Source organism: Notamacropus eugenii, chromosome 3, assembly GCF_028372415.1.
Source record: "Notamacropus eugenii isolate mMacEug1 chromosome 3, mMacEug1.pri_v2, whole genome shotgun sequence".
Lineage (NCBI taxonomy): Eukaryota > Metazoa > Chordata > Mammalia > Diprotodontia > Macropodidae > Notamacropus > Notamacropus eugenii.
This window is the reverse complement of record NC_092874.1, coordinates 212,216,193-212,231,849: the sequence shown is the minus strand read 5'-3', so window position 1 is coordinate 212,231,849 and position 15,657 is coordinate 212,216,193. Positions and strand designations below refer to the sequence as shown.

General features: G+C 36.1%; 1 protein-coding gene across 4 annotated transcripts in view; it reads right to left on the bottom strand.

Annotated features, from left to right (window-relative positions):
• Positions 1 to 15,657, bottom strand: part of ABCD2 (ATP binding cassette subfamily D member 2) — a 211,689-nt gene that overhangs the window by 13,889 nt on the left and 182,143 nt on the right. The window contains exon 9 of one of the 4 annotated variants that reach the window (XM_072654293.1): positions 4,459 to 4,890. The exons of the other annotated variants lie outside the window; for them this stretch is intronic. Within the exon in view, the coding sequence (XP_072510394.1) occupies positions 4,854 to 4,890 (37 nt within the window). The 3' untranslated portion in view covers positions 4,459 to 4,853. Of the gene's footprint in view, positions 1 to 4,458; positions 4,891 to 15,657 lie in introns of those variants that run through there. 4 annotated transcript variants of the gene reach the window in all.

The following is a 15,657-nucleotide window of genomic DNA, read 5'->3' as shown; positions in this document are numbered from 1 at the left end:
ATTACCTCTATCATCGGTTTTGTCCTCAAGAGTTGTTGTTAAACTGTACAAGAGTAAGTCAGAAAATCATGTAGAGTTCAATTTCTGCTTCTGACATATACTGACTATAAGATCCCAGGCAATAAAACCTTTCAATATCCAATCAAACCCTCTAAAACATAAGACACAGTAAACCTGACTATCTGCATTGACATACTGTGTCTGTCTTTCTACCATCCATCTAGTATTGATGATTGAAATCTGTTATCATCTTTGGAAATTTACAGGGGAGTGAGGTGAAACTTCAGGGTTGTTTTGATGTGCATTTCTTTTATTATTAGGGATTTGGAGCATTCTTTCATGTGGTTGTGAATATTTCACAATTCTTTTGAAAACTTTTGTTCATATCCTTTGACCTGTTGAGAAATAATTATTAGTCTAATATATATTTTATTAATTATTTTTGAATCTTGAGAACAGAATAGACACACAAATGATCATAGTAAGCTCATGCTTGATAAATATAAAGATTTAAATTTGTAACATAAGAACATTTAAATTTGTTGGGAAAACTGGAAAGCAGTCTTACAGAAATTGAGAATAGATCAATATCTTACACCATTTACTAAGATAAGGTCAAAATGGATACATGACTTAGATATAACAACAGATATAAGAAAAGTAGAAGAATTTGGAATGTATTAACTATCAGACTAATGTATAGGAAAAGAATTTATGAGTAAACAAGAAAGGAAGAAAGAAAGCATTGTGAGATATAAAATGGATAATTTTGATTATGTTAAAGTTTTGTACAAATAAAACTATTGTAGCCATGATTAGAAGGAAAGGAGAGAATTGGGAAAAAATTTTATAAACAGTTTCTTGGATAAAGATTTCAAATCTCAAATATATAGAGAACTTTGTCAAATTTATAATAGCCCTTCCCTAACTGATAAATGGTCAAAGGATATGAATAGGCTTTTTAAAAAATGAAGAGTACATATTTATATGGCTACATGTAGTCATATAAAAATGTTCTAAATTACTATTGATTAGAGAAATGCAAATTTAAAAACTGAGGTATCATTTGACATCTTTTGGATTGGCTCAAATGATAGAAGGGAAAAATGACAAATATTGGAGAGGATGTAGAAAAAGTGGGAAACTAATATATTGTTTGTAGACCTGTCAACTGATCCAACCATACTGGAGAGCAATTTGGAATTTATACCCCAAAAGTTATAAAACTGTGTTTGCCTTTTGACCAGCATTAGGTCTATTTCCCAAGGTGATTTCTAAAATAGTTATAGTAGCTCTCTTTGTGGTAGCAAAGAAGTGAAAACTGAGGGGGATGTCCATTAATAGGATAATGGCTAAACAAGTTGTGTTATATGATTGTGATGGAATACTACTGTGCTATAAGAAATGATGAGCTGGTTGATTTTAGAAAACTGTGGGATTTATGAAGAGTGAAATGAGCAGAACCAAGATAATGTTGCAAACAGTAACAGCAATACTGTTTGAACAAAACCTGTGAATGACTAAGTTATCCTCAGAATTATACATATTCAAACCAACTAGAAAGGACCTATATGAAGAAAGATGCTATCTGCCCCAGAGAAAGAACTGAAAAATAAAAGTATAAATAGTATGGTTTTACATATGTTTATATATTTGTGTCAAATGGTTGCATTCTCTAGTGTGGGTTGGGGAGGGAGAAAAATAATGCAAAATATAAAATGCAACAAAAAACCACTAATAAAATAAAATAATTTAAACATCTTGAATACCAAATCTTTAGAGGTTTTTTTGGGTTTTTGTTTTATGCTATTCCATCACTTTCCCTCTTATCCTATTAATGTTGTTTGGACAAAAGTTTTCAGATTCAAGTAATCAAAGTTATCTATTTTGTCTTCTATAATTGCTTCTTTCTCTGGTTTGGTTAAAAGCACATCTCCTATTCCATAACTATGAGAATTATAAGATCCTCCCTTTCAGGAGAAGAAGCAGGAGTTTGGGTCTAGAAGCCACTTTGTTCTCCTCAGGGTGCTAGAATTATATCTATCTGCTTCTTTAAATATTGTTAATTCAGGGAATGAGGTTTTCAGGTTCAACCTAACTTCTAATTGCTCATTCATTGGGAGGAAGGAAGACTCCAAACTTTATATCAAAGACTTGATCCCCCTCCCACCAAACATTAATTCCACAATGAACCTACATAATGAATAGTAAAGAAACCCATTCACTCAAATTGGAGCAAAACAGAAATCAAAGAAATATGCAAATATGTAGCAGACAATACAGAGTCAAAGAGCTATTAAGAGAGTCACAAATTTCATTCAACCAGAAGTTCCCCAAAGCCTCTAATGTAACAAGCTGGGGACAGTGACATGATGGGTACTACCAGCTCTTTTCATGTCTTCCCTTTCATGTCAGAGTTTTTTCTTCGGCAATCTGAAGTGGGATTAGCTTTACTTTTTTCCCTTTTCAAGATGCTAAGGACAGCAATAGAGTGATAGCAGAGAACAGTAAGGAACTTCTTTCTTACACAAAGAAATAAAGGGGAAGGCGTAAGTTAGGTGAAGGCAACAGTGAGGAGGAGAGTTGGGAGTATAATGGACAGAACCTGGAAATACCCTGCTTACAGGTTTAACCAATTTTTATGGGACTTCATTACAAAATGTGAGGATGCATAAAAGGGAGTAGGGGGGTAGAGGGGAGAGTGTACTATGCATGGGTCAACTTGAGGGATAACAATGAGGGAAAGGTAACCCCCAAGATCTCACAATGAGGAAAGTCTGCAGGGGAGTGGGTGAGGAGGAGGGGGCAAAGACAGAAAAAAGGGAAAGGAAGGACACTTTGCTTTGGTAGTGAGACAGGGTTGCACTAATGAAGGTCCTCTCCTATGAGTAAAAACAAATGTTTTATGATGGGAGGTGAGGATCCTGGGCTGGGTGTGGTTTGGGGAATTTGGCTGTTGAAAGGACCACTTGTCCTACTTTGGGAGTGTGGGAAACAAGGAAGGCATTATGTTTCCACAGGTTAATCAGGGTCATGACCTAGCATGGTCAGGTTAAAGGTCAGAATGTGGTGCACAGGCTCAATGAGATATTTGAGAGAAAGCCTATCAAGAGAGGAGAAGATGAAGTCATATGACAATGGACAGTGGGGGCAGGAGGTTCAAAATTCAGGAAACAGTATAAAAGCTTCCATTTTTCTGAACATGTGGTCGTCTTCTTATAACCTTACTGGGGAGGATACCCATTTGTTCAGGGGGAATGGATGTAAACATTAATAAAAGCTGTCCTGATTTCACAACATGTATTACTCCTTGTTTAAGGTGAGCATGTTTCTCACAGTTGGGGGCTTGTTAGATGGGCTCATTTCTCATAATTATTGGGGGCTTGTCCAGGATCTTAAGCATCAGAAAGGAAGCTTTCTTGCTTGTGGGGGATGGGAGCATGCCCATTCCTTTGCAATGGCTCAAACACCCCCAGGCAAGTTTCCCCTCTTCTAACTGCCAACTTCTTTGGGACTTGTTAGGAATCACTATGAACCCAGGAATGCAGTTAAAACAACAGATTGAACAGTTGGAAGCTGCAGTGTAAGCTGCAGTGTAAGTCAGAAACCTGAGCAAAAGCAGGAATATATCAGTGGCTAAGTACTGTTTTATCTGTCTTGGGGTCTTAGGTACAACCAGTCCTTCATGGACCTTGGAGCATAAGTCCTAAGATGGGAAGTGTGCCCTCTTAAGATAATGGTACCAGGACGGGAACGAATTATCCTCTGAGTATTCCCTCTGAAGCCTGGTTGAAGGAATACTGACTATATTCCTTTGCCCATTTACTTCCAAAAGATAGCAGAGAGGAGGGGGGAGAAATTAGATTCTGGGAAGGATCCTTTTGAAATTGGCTTGGAGTCAGTCAGAGTAAATTGATATGAATAGTTGAATTTTGACAGGTCTAATAAAATATTAGTTTATTTCTTAAAAAGAGAGGCTCTGTATTGTCCTCTGTTCTGCTTATGTCTGTATGTTTCTAGCGTAAGGTTGTAAATGCAATCAGGCACCCAGCCAGAGTAGTAAGGGCTGTAGATGGACTTTCCCTTGAAATTCTGCTATGTCTCAATATCCCCATCTCCCTCTATGATTACAGCAGTCTCAGAGGAGTGATTGGGCTGGAGAGAGTGATCAGAATGCATGGTGTTTTGGGGTGGGGGGAGAGGAGCTATGGGGAGAAAATTTGGAACTCAAAATCTTGTGGAAATGAATGGTGTAAACTAAAAATAAATAAAATTTTAAAAATATTGTAAAGTCTACAGTCAAGGGGAAAGAATTCATAACTTGAAAAAAATTAGAGACAGATGGAGAAAACTGTAAATCTAACTCATAATTTTAAATGAGTGGATCAAATAGTACAAAAAATAAAATATAAAAAGTGACAGCTTGAATAAGAAAAAAACAAAATCTACAATATGTTTGCTTACATGAAACATATTTTAATAAAACAAAGACATACATAACATAAAACTGAAGGCATGCATGGAAAAAGAAGGAACTGCAACCATGCTAACAAAGTAAGATAAAAAGGGATAAAAAAGGAAACAACATTATGATGTAAGGAACCATAGATACCCCTGAATAAATGGACAGAAGACAATAGACAGAAAGGAACCAATATCAGTGTTAGCCTACTCTCCTTATTGGTGGAGATCAATGTTCCACCTTGGTGTCAGGAGCAGGGAGGAGTTGGAGAGAGTAGGGGGAAGAGTAGAGCTCATCAGTTCTAATTAAATTGCTTCAATATCTCTTCCAGTTGCTGAATCTCTTCAGTCTTAATCAAGTTCTCTTGAAGCTTTGAATGTGGGCTCCTCAGTCACTTTAGGCACTTCTGGTTTCCAGTATTTGGTATGCTAGGTGAAAGTTTTTCACAGTTATTCACAGTTTTATAAATTTTAGGCACAGTTCCAATTGTTGTTTAGTTCTTTCAATTGTGTCTGACTCTTTGTGACCCCATTTGGGGTTTTCTTGGTAAAGATACTGAACTGGTTAGTCATTTCCTGCTCTAGCTCATTTTGCAGATAAGGAATTGAGGCAAATAGTGTTAAGTGATTTGCCCAAGGTCACACAACTGATAACTATTTGAAGTCAGATTTGAACTCACTAGAGTCTTCCTGACTCTAGTCCCAGTATCCTATCCACTGTACCACCTATGTGCCCCAAAGATATCCTAGAATAAGTCATGAATACCAATAGTTCACATTGTAGAAATATATCAGTGCAATTCACATTGACTACTAAAACAGGTGCATGAATGTAGATGTAATGAACTGATAATAGAAATGTTTTCCTTTATGATGCACCAGTATTATGTCATGCCACAATCAGTAATAGATGGCACCAGTTACAGCCAAAGATTTAACAGTATCTTCAACTCCAAGTCACAAAACAACATTATTTCTTTTTTAAAAAATTTAATTTTTAGTTTTCACCATTTGCTTCCATAAGATTTTGAGCTCCAAATTTTCTCCCCATTTCTCCCCTCTCCCAACCCGAGATGGTTCTGCACACACATTCATATTAAACATGTTTTCACATTAGGCATGTTACACATAACAACATAGTTTTAACTAGTATTCAACAAACTTCATTACTAAGCCTAGCTTAGATGAAAAATATTAAAGTTACTAAAAGCCCCAAAGGAAAAAAATTAAAGAGCCTGAAGGCACTGAAAATCTTTGTTTCATATAAATTCTAGAAATTGTATCTAATAACTAAACTGAAGCAAAAACAGACTTAGTATTTCAAATGATTTTAAAATGACATATGCATAATTAAATTAAAAGCCCTTTTTCAGTTTGATGGTATGATTTTAACTAACAGATCAATTATACTAAAACAAAGTAATAAAATAAAAACTAGTCCTTATTAAGACTATTATGAATAAATCCAATCTCTCATGGCATTTGATAAAAAGTGTGAAAACATTTCAGGACCTGTACAAAAATGTATAACAGACAGTAGCTGCCATGGTTAGAACCATAGGAAGAAAGGTAGACTCTAAGGAAAGACGTAAAAAAAACCCCACCATGGGCAAAATGACTTGAGAAGAATACTGAAGGTCTGAAGAAAGGTATCAGACTATTTCACCAATGTCAACTGAAAGAAATGTTGCTCAATTAAAACAAAGAAGAAATGTGCAAAAAGGAATAAAAAAACCAAAAGCATACTAAAAATTCTAGATTCCTTTAAGAAACAATTAATAGCAACAGACAGGAATTAAAACAATGTAAATGACAAAATATTCAACATCAAATTCTAGGAATGGCTTTCTACAGATGAGATTAACTAGCACCAATCTGTGGTGTAGTCACAAGGTTTTGTGATTTCTTTCATTTCCATTTAGCAATATTTGAGCAGGAGTGAAGGAAGCAGATGGGAGGGAAGGAGTAATACAGGGCTGGAGAAAATGGAAGAGAAGATTGAAGAGCTGAAGATAGTAGAAAGGTGAAGTGATTAACCAAGGAGTCAAGACTAGGAAGAAGGGAGAGAGTAACCAAAGAAGGGAGAGAGTAACCAAAGAAGGGTAATGGCCTGGAGTGATAATGTGTATTGGAAGGATTGAAGAATGTTTTGAATATCTGAGATAATGGAGATAAAGAACAGATTTAGGAATAGTGATGTATAGAGATTGGAAGAAAAAAGAGTATGATCAGATAAAGAGAGATTTTTTCCCAGTTAGTAGTATTTTATTTTTTTCCAATTACATGTGAAGATAGTTTTCAACATTCACTGTTATACAGTTTTTAGTTCCATATTTTTCTTCTTCCCTCCTTCCCCAAAATGGCAAGCAATTTGACATGTTTATACATGTACTATCATCTTAAACATATTTCCACATTAGTTATGTTGTGAAAGAAGAATCAGAAAAAAAGGGAAAAATCATGAGAAATAAAAATGTGAAAATAGTATGCTTCAATCCTCATTCAGTTCTTTCTCTGGATGTGAATAGCATATTCCACCACAAGCTTTTTGGAATTGTCTTAGATTATGTATTGCTGAGAAGAGTTGAGTCTATCATAGCTGATCATCACACAACGTTGCTGTTTCCGTGTACAATGTTCTCCTGGTTCTGCTCACTTCACTCAGTATCAGTTCAAGGAAATCTTTCCAGTTTTTTTTCTGAAATCTGTCTGCTCATCTTTTCTTATAGCACAATAGCATTTCATTACATTCATACACCAAAACTTGTTCAGGCATTTTCTAATTGATTCTAATTTCTAATTGATTCATTTTCCAATTCTTTGTCAGCACAAAAATAGCTGCTATAAATATTTTTGTACATGTGGGTGCTTTTCCATTTTTTATGATCTCTTTGGGATACAGAACTAGTAGTGGCATTGTTGGATCAAAGTGTGTACACAGATTGGTTGCCCTTTGGGTATAGTTTCAATTGCTCTCCAGAATAATTGGATCAGTTCACAACGAAACCAACAATGTATTAATGTTCCAATTTTCCCATATCTCCAAAATTTATCATTTTCCTTTTCTTAAAGAAATATCTTAAATATAGAAATAATATGCTTCTACGTGACTTACCCAATGTCATATAGGTAGTAAAGCCAAAATTTGAATGCAAGTCTTCGGATTCCACATGCAATACTTTTTCAACTGTACCACTTTACTTTCCATTTATATTTCTTGGACTAAGAGACAAGAAGTCCTTATACTACAAATACAGACTGTAAAATATTCTGTATAACTTATTTATTCATTAATATATAACTTGTATCAAGTGCTTACTATGTAGTAGGCATTGTGCTAAGCACTTAGAATACAAAGAAATGCAAAAGTGTTATTCTTTCATTAAAGCAGCTCATATTCTAATGCTCAAGGCAGTATGCAATAAACTACATACATATAAGAGAAGATAAACTTTATGAAAATAGAAGTTAAAGTTCAGAAGGAAGGACCTAGGGACAAATGGGGAAGTATAGGGAAGACAGGAAAGTCTTCTTGCAGAAAATGGTATATGGGCTGAGTTTTGAAGGAGGCAAAGAAAGCTAGGAGCTAGAGATCAGAATAAAAAACTAGGTAGAGGGGAATGCAAGTACAAAAGCACAGAGAGGGGGAATAGAGTATTCTGTATGAGAAACAGTAAGTAAGGTAGTATAGCTGAATTACAGAGTGTATTAATTATATTTGTTATATTGTGGGAGAGGTACAGATAATATGTGAGAAAGATAGGAATAGGCTATGTTATTAAGGACTTTATTTTTTAAAATAAAATTTTATTGATATCTTTGGCCTTTTACAGGATCAAAATTTCTCCTATTTGTCTTCCCTTTCCCCTTTTGGAGAGTTATTTCATATTGCAAACAATATTTTAGAGGAAAAAAATCAGCAAAACCAATTAATACATTCAAAAAGTATGAAAATGTATGCATTATAACACATACACATATGTGTATACACATTTCCACTGTAGTAGAAATATGCATTGCTATGTGTCTCTGATTCCTTTGATGCTTCTTAGACTCCATTTTGTGACTGGGTTTCTATTTTAATTTTAATTCGATGAAGAAACTTACAGCTGGCTTGCTGAACACCCCCACCCAACCCAGAAACACTTCTTGGCCCTACATGAGTATGCATCCTGATAAGAGACATCTTTTGCCCTGTTTTTTGGCATAAAATCATCATCATTGAGATGCTTATGATCAGAATAGTGAGCAGTATTTTACTATTCTTACACTTAAAGAAAGTCTCCTCTCCCACCACCTTGAAAGAATATTCTTGAAGAATACTATAAAAACACTACTCTAATCCCTAGTCAGTAGAGAAATCATTGCCAATGGTTGTGTCCTACCTCAGCTGATGCCTGAGGATCAGCTCTTCCTTCCCATTTGTATTACCTAATGTCCACATCCAGGGCCACCTCCAGTTGTCCTGATCTATATCTTACCACTGGACCCAGATGGCTCTGGAGGATAAAGTGAGACTGGTGATGTATTGATAATGCATTTTTTCTCATTGTTAATATAATTTTGTTTCTTAATAGAAAGATCTTCCCCGCCCATTAATGGTCCTGGGAAGATTTGTAGGAAGGTCCACACCTTTTGTTAATGAGGCACAAGTTCTCAGGGGTTGTGATGTCCTCTGGCTCTAAAAAGTGTATAAAGACCCTGAAGCACAGTTTTACTTTGGGGCTTACTGACTGGAAGTGTTCGTTTGCCCAGATGAGATTTTGGGAAGCTGCTAAGGAGCTCCTTCCACCCTGGCTTTGAAAACCCAGATGCTAGTGGTGCTTCCCTCTCTGGTAACTATGTATTTATAGTCAATTATTGATGTACGTCAGACAGTTTGGAAGCATTGTCTGTTGATTTAGATTTCTCTGTATTTTCTCAGAAGTTCAGGGTGCTGACTTTTTCCCCTGAACTAAGTGAATGATATATGTGCTTGATTAAAGTGATTGTTGACCCCTCAAAAATTGCCTTTACTTTTATAAATGCAGATCTAAGAACCTGTGATAGCAGGCTCCCCTGTGTATGTTGGGCTTACTGTTACAGGTGACTTTGTGCAGCCCTCCCTCAAATTCAGTTCACTTGGAAGTCACCTTCCTGGTATCATGATCCTCTTTAAGAATGAAGGACAAACAACAACAAATTTTTTGAACTGAAACTGCCCCAACCCTATCCTCTTTTCTGTTCCTTTGGTGCCTGTGCTAGTGGCTTCGGAACCTTGTTTACATATACACCACCCTCTGATAGTGGTAAATGTTAATGTGCCACTAACAAAGACTTCTGTAATGACTCTTGCAATCATCTCTCTCTGTCAGGATCTAACTGAACCAGCTGGATGGGTAATAAGCTGAGTCTGGGCCATCAATATCTCCTTTCATCTCATGAGCCACTGACCATGAAAGATAAAACTACCTTTCCTTGAAGCTGGATTTCCACAAACAGAGTGAGACAATCAGTTCCACTGCCCCCTTTTATATTCTCTAGAGAAAATAAGGTCCAGGTCACTAACCCTCCTGTTTCAGTAGCAAGGAAGCTCTTTCCCTTTAAGTCTATGAGTTACTGACCAAGGCTAGGATGAGGACTCTCAGCAGTTGTACCTTTGAGAGCAATACTTCCTGCATTCACCAAGGAGGGCAAGGGTTAAGAATTTAAACCCCATGCCTCAGTGACTGGGAATTCCCCTCCTGTTGTGTTCCTTAGATCCATGAGCCACTGACCAGAGCTAACAATAAAACTCTTGGATCTGATGTCTGTGTCCCAGTAGAAAGGTGTTCTGTCCCTATTGTGATCAAGGAGAGGCTTGAACTCCTGTCATACACACATAGTGAGGCAGAGAAATAGGAAGACAAAAGAACACACACATATATAAAGTGCAAAATACAAATATGATGTATATATGTGGGTCTATAGTTGGTAATACATACAAATACACACACATATATTGCAATGCATATACATGTCTGTGTATATGACAAGTGAATATGTATACAGTCTTCCAAAAGTCTTAATGGATGTGTGTATGTATGTATGTATGTATGTATATATGTATGTAAGTTGAATACCAAGCCCTTATCAAGAAATCATATACAAAGGAATTTTTCCCTTTCATCTGCTTCCTTCTATCCTAAAAGCCTCATTTTTGTTTGTGAAAATGCTTTTAACTTTAAGGTAATCAAAATTATCTTTTATCTTTTCTAATTGTTTCTGTCTCTTATTTGGTAAGAGCAAATCTACTCATACCTGCCAATAGTATACTAACTACTTTCCTTCCATTTTTTTTAACTGACATGACACTGTTTGTTAAAATCATGTATTTGAATTTATTATAGTATGTGGCATAAGGTGTTGATCTAAGTTTAACTTCTGTCAGATTGCTGTCCAATTTTCCTGGCAGTTTTTTTTTTTATCAAATGAGGAGTTTTTGCCTAAGCAACTTACATTCTAAGGTTTATCATACACTGTGCTACTGAGTTCTATTTTTCTGATTCCTCCTTTACTTTTCTATTTTTTTAAACCAAAGCCACATGGTTTTGATCTATCTCTACTTTTTTAAACAAAAGTGGTTTAAGTTTAAGCATTTAATGTTTAAAGTTTAAATGACTGCTTTTTATAATAAAATTTGAAATCTAGAAACACTATTCCCCCTTTGTTCCCATTTTTTCATAATTTCCTTGGATATTCTAAATCTTTTATATTTCTAAATGAATTTTGCTATTATCTTACAGAGTTCTATGAAGCATCCCCTTGATAATTTGATTTGTATAATATTAAAGCTGTAAATTACCTTTGTTATTATCTTTAAAAAATTATATTGTCATGGTCCAGCCATAAGCACTGACTATTACTCCTGCGATTTCTTTGATTCCTTAAAGAGGATTTTGTAATTGAATCTGTACAAGTATTTTGTGTGTTTTGGTAGATTGATCCCCAAATATTTCATTCATTTCTTTTTAAGTTATTTTAACAGAGATTTTCTTGCTATTGGATTTTAGCCTATAAACATATTTTAAAATTTTTAGATGGAATTTTTATAGCCTGCAATGTTGCTGAAGCTATTAAGTATTTTTGCTTATTTCCTGGGGTTTTCTAAGTAAACTATGATAATGTTTAATATAAATTTTAGACTTTAATAAGGGCCAAAGTTTGAATTAAGAAGAGTCTGGACCTAATGGTCTCCTTTGTTTAGAGGATGCCTGCACCTTGGGTTGTGAATAAACAATTTCAAAGGCCTGTTTAGGACAGGATGTCTGCAATCTGGGTGATGGGACTTTTCCTTACCTTGAATCACAAAGGCATGCTACAGAAGGAAGATGACCATAGCCTGGGACCACAAAACCCAATTACAATGTGTTTACAATGTGGGAATTCCTTTCTCATGGCAAAATGTACTTAAGACAGTCAATTTCTGTACTAAGCCAGCCAGTTCTGATCCTGGCTCCATAGTGCTATGCAACTGTTATCTTTATGGGGAATTGATTAATTAATTAAATCATAAAATGTATGCATTTAGCCTGTTGCCTTTTCTCTCTAACCAAGTTTTCAGGTCAACAACTATAATCAACAAATAGGGATAGCTTTATCTTCACTTTACACTTTTAATTTCCTTCTCTTAGAGCCATTGGTAACATTTTTATAATTATATCAAATGACACTAGGATAAGTGGACTTCGTACTTTTCTCCTATACTTACCAGTAAAGTTACTAGTGTATAATCATTATATATGAAACTTGCCTTTGGTTTAAGTAGATGCTTTATATAACATTTTTTAAAAAATTTCCTCTATGCTTATACATTTTGGGGGTTTCTTAAAGTCAAAATTAACATGATAATTACTCAAAAACCTTTTTCTGTGTCTATTGATATAATTACTTGGTTATGGGTATTTTTATTTCAATGTGCTTATCTTGATTGGTTTACTAAATTTGAATTAATCTTGCATCCTTAGCATACAACAAAATTAATCAAATCCATGGTTTCTTGGATAAATTGCTATAGACTTTTTGATAGGATTTTATTTAAAGATTTTAAATTGACATTAATTCTATTGTTCTACAGTTCTCTCTCACTCTCTCTGTCTCTCTGTCTCTGTCTCCCTCTGCCTCTGTCTCTCTCTCCTTTCACCTTCCCAGGTTTAGTCATTAAGGACTATATTTTTCTCACAAAAGGGGTTTGGAGAATGCTCTCTTTCTCGATTTTTGAGAATCATTAGTTTAGTATGGTTACTGACTATTCTTTAAAAGTTTGATAGAATTCTTCAGTGAAACCATAAGGATAAGGCAATGGGTTTTTCCCCCACTGGTGTTTTCTAGGATTGGGCTAGGTAAGATCTCTATTTCATTATAATAGTAATTTAAATGAAAAGATCTTTCTCATTCACTAATAGGCCCATATGATCTGCTCAAATCATCTGGAAACCTAAGTCACATGTGGTGGGAGGAGCTTGCTGAACAGGTGGAACAGGACGGGTGGAACAGAACTGGGAGGAAGTGATTCAGTGTGGGGGCCGGAGGAGAGAGGATGCAGGCAGACAGATGTGGCAAGGTCAGGCTCCTGAATGTTTGCTTGCTTGTGAGAAGGTCCTAGTAGGGTGGGGGGAGGTTGGGGAATGGTTTTGCCCCCTGCTATGATCATAGTTGTTAACTTCTTGGTTGCTATGATGGATTTTGCCTTCTGGTATCTAAACAAATGCATTTCTTCTGCCTTCAATGTGGAGAGTTTTTTATATTTTGTGACTGAGAACTACATCAGCATATTCAGTCACCACCAGTGCTGTGAATGCTGCCTTGGCAATACATTTGGCATCATGAACAGGATCTCAGGGTACAAAATCTCCATTTGGAGGCAGAAAGGGTTTAGAGGAAGAAACTAGCATCCAAGGTTGAGATGATTTAACTTTTTCATCACTAGCCAGAGAATGGTCCAAAAACATGGAACCCTGAGAAAACTGGGAAGCTAGATTACAGGAGGGGGAACCTGGAGATGTGGAAAGGTATTTGCAAGGAATACCAATAAACCTGGGAGTGAGCTGGTAGGAGTAAGTAGGAGAGGCTGGGTTTTATTAGCAGGTTATTGTATTATGTGTAAATGCAGAGATGAGCTACTGAAGGAAAAAAATCAGATGGAAAAAGAGTCAGCTAGTTTGCATGGAAATTCTCAGCCTTCAAGTTTTCTTTTACAAGAGCAGCCTATGGGGTCTCAGGCAGAAAAAAACGCTGTTCATTTAGCTCAGAAGAAGCTGAAGGCTGACGAAAGAAATGCACATGTGACCTTTGTACAGACCCAGCCTAGTTGTCACAGTGACAACTGCCAGGAGAGGAAGTGGGAGGAAAAATATAACGAAGTCAGAGCAAGAAAGTGAAGTTTTTCAGGCAGAAGCATGCTCAATAGTGAGGCGGAAACAGGAGAACCAAAGAGGTAACATAGTGTTTAGAGAAATAATGAAGGATTTTACTCAGCAGGAGGTCACAGATATTTTAAGTCAGTTCCGCCAAGGGTGGGAGAATTGTTATTATGTTGGATGGTGAGAATCAATGATGAAGGTTCCAGAGGAATATCTATAGATGGCATGGATTGTTTGAAATTTATAGGTATTGGTCAGAATCCTTTTGTGCAGCAAGCCTTTAGAGATTACAATATTCAAGGAGGTAGCAATACAATTAATCTGTTAGCTTTGGCTGCAGAAGGCTACAGTAAGATAGTATCCTACTAACTTTATGTGGCCTGGTGGAGACAGACCTTGGTATACACTTAGGGATCATATAAGAAAGCTAAAGGAGGAGGTAATGAAGACTGTCATAATGATCAAAAATGCAGATGTATACTATGAATCTCCCTTTGCAGTTAACTAGGAATATAAAAGTGAAGATAGCTCCTCCTACTTACAAGAACCTAATTTTGACTGTAATAATTAAGGAAATAGGGTACCCTCTTTTGGAGGTGCTGGACGTGATATCATAATTAAGTGACTTAGGGGACTGGGGAAAAGACAAAATTTCTAGAAAGAACAGAGTAATTAGTCAGCAGATTCAAAATTAGAATAAATTGACAAGGAGGGAATTGTTTACTGCTCTGTTGAGATCAGGGGAACATTGTGAAAGCATAGATGGTATTCCAACTAATGAACTATATGAATGTACTGAGAAAAGGGACTTGTTACTAGACAAAACATAGAAGAACTGCCCCTACAGATCCTCCTGAACCGTTGTATCCGAGTTTGTCACACCTTCAGGGAGAATAAGAAGTTGGCTGAACCCCAGCTCAGATTAAAGAAATACACAGATGGGATTACAGACCCCATACCAATTTGACCATATATTGGAAAAGTGGATCAAGCACTGTAACTAGGGCATTAATAGATACTGGGGCAGAGGCCTTTCTTATATATGGAAACCCTGATAAGTTTAAACATGGGAGATTAACCCGGAAAAGATTCAAGGGCCAGGTCAGACCACAAAGTTTTGGGGTATACTATGGAATCAGGGGCTGTGAAAGATTCTCCCACAAACCTGACAAAAGATTCAGGACTTTCTTATCCCCACCAATAAGAAAAAGGCCCCAAAGTTTATAGGATTATTAGGATATTGGCAATATCACATGACACATCTAGGACAAATTTTGAAACCCTTACATAAAATTACTAGGAAAAAATATGAATCTGATTGGGGACTTGAGCAGAGTAAACCTTTTGAAGAAGTCAAGGCTGTTATACAACTGACCCTAGATTTATGGCCTATGCAAAATGGCCTGGTGGAATTATAAGTGAATGTACAGGATGAATATGTAAACAGGAGTATATGGCAAAACAACAAAGCCAAAATGTACCCTTAGGATTTTGGTCTAGGAAACTCCCTTTATCTGGAGCTCAATATACCCCTTTTGAAAAGCAGTTGCTAGCTGCATATTGGGCTTTGGTAGAGACTGAACAGTTGACTTTAGGCCATGAGGTAATACTAAGTCCTGGAATCCCAATTATGATCTGGATATTGAGTATCCCAGGTTCTCATAGAATTGGACATGCACAAGAAGAGAGCATAATTAAATGGAAATGATATATTCAAAATATGTCTGAAACAGGCAAATGTGGAGTTTCTGCTTTACGTGAATCTATAGCAAATATAGATACTGAAGGACATGATACACTCTCTGAACCAAAGAAA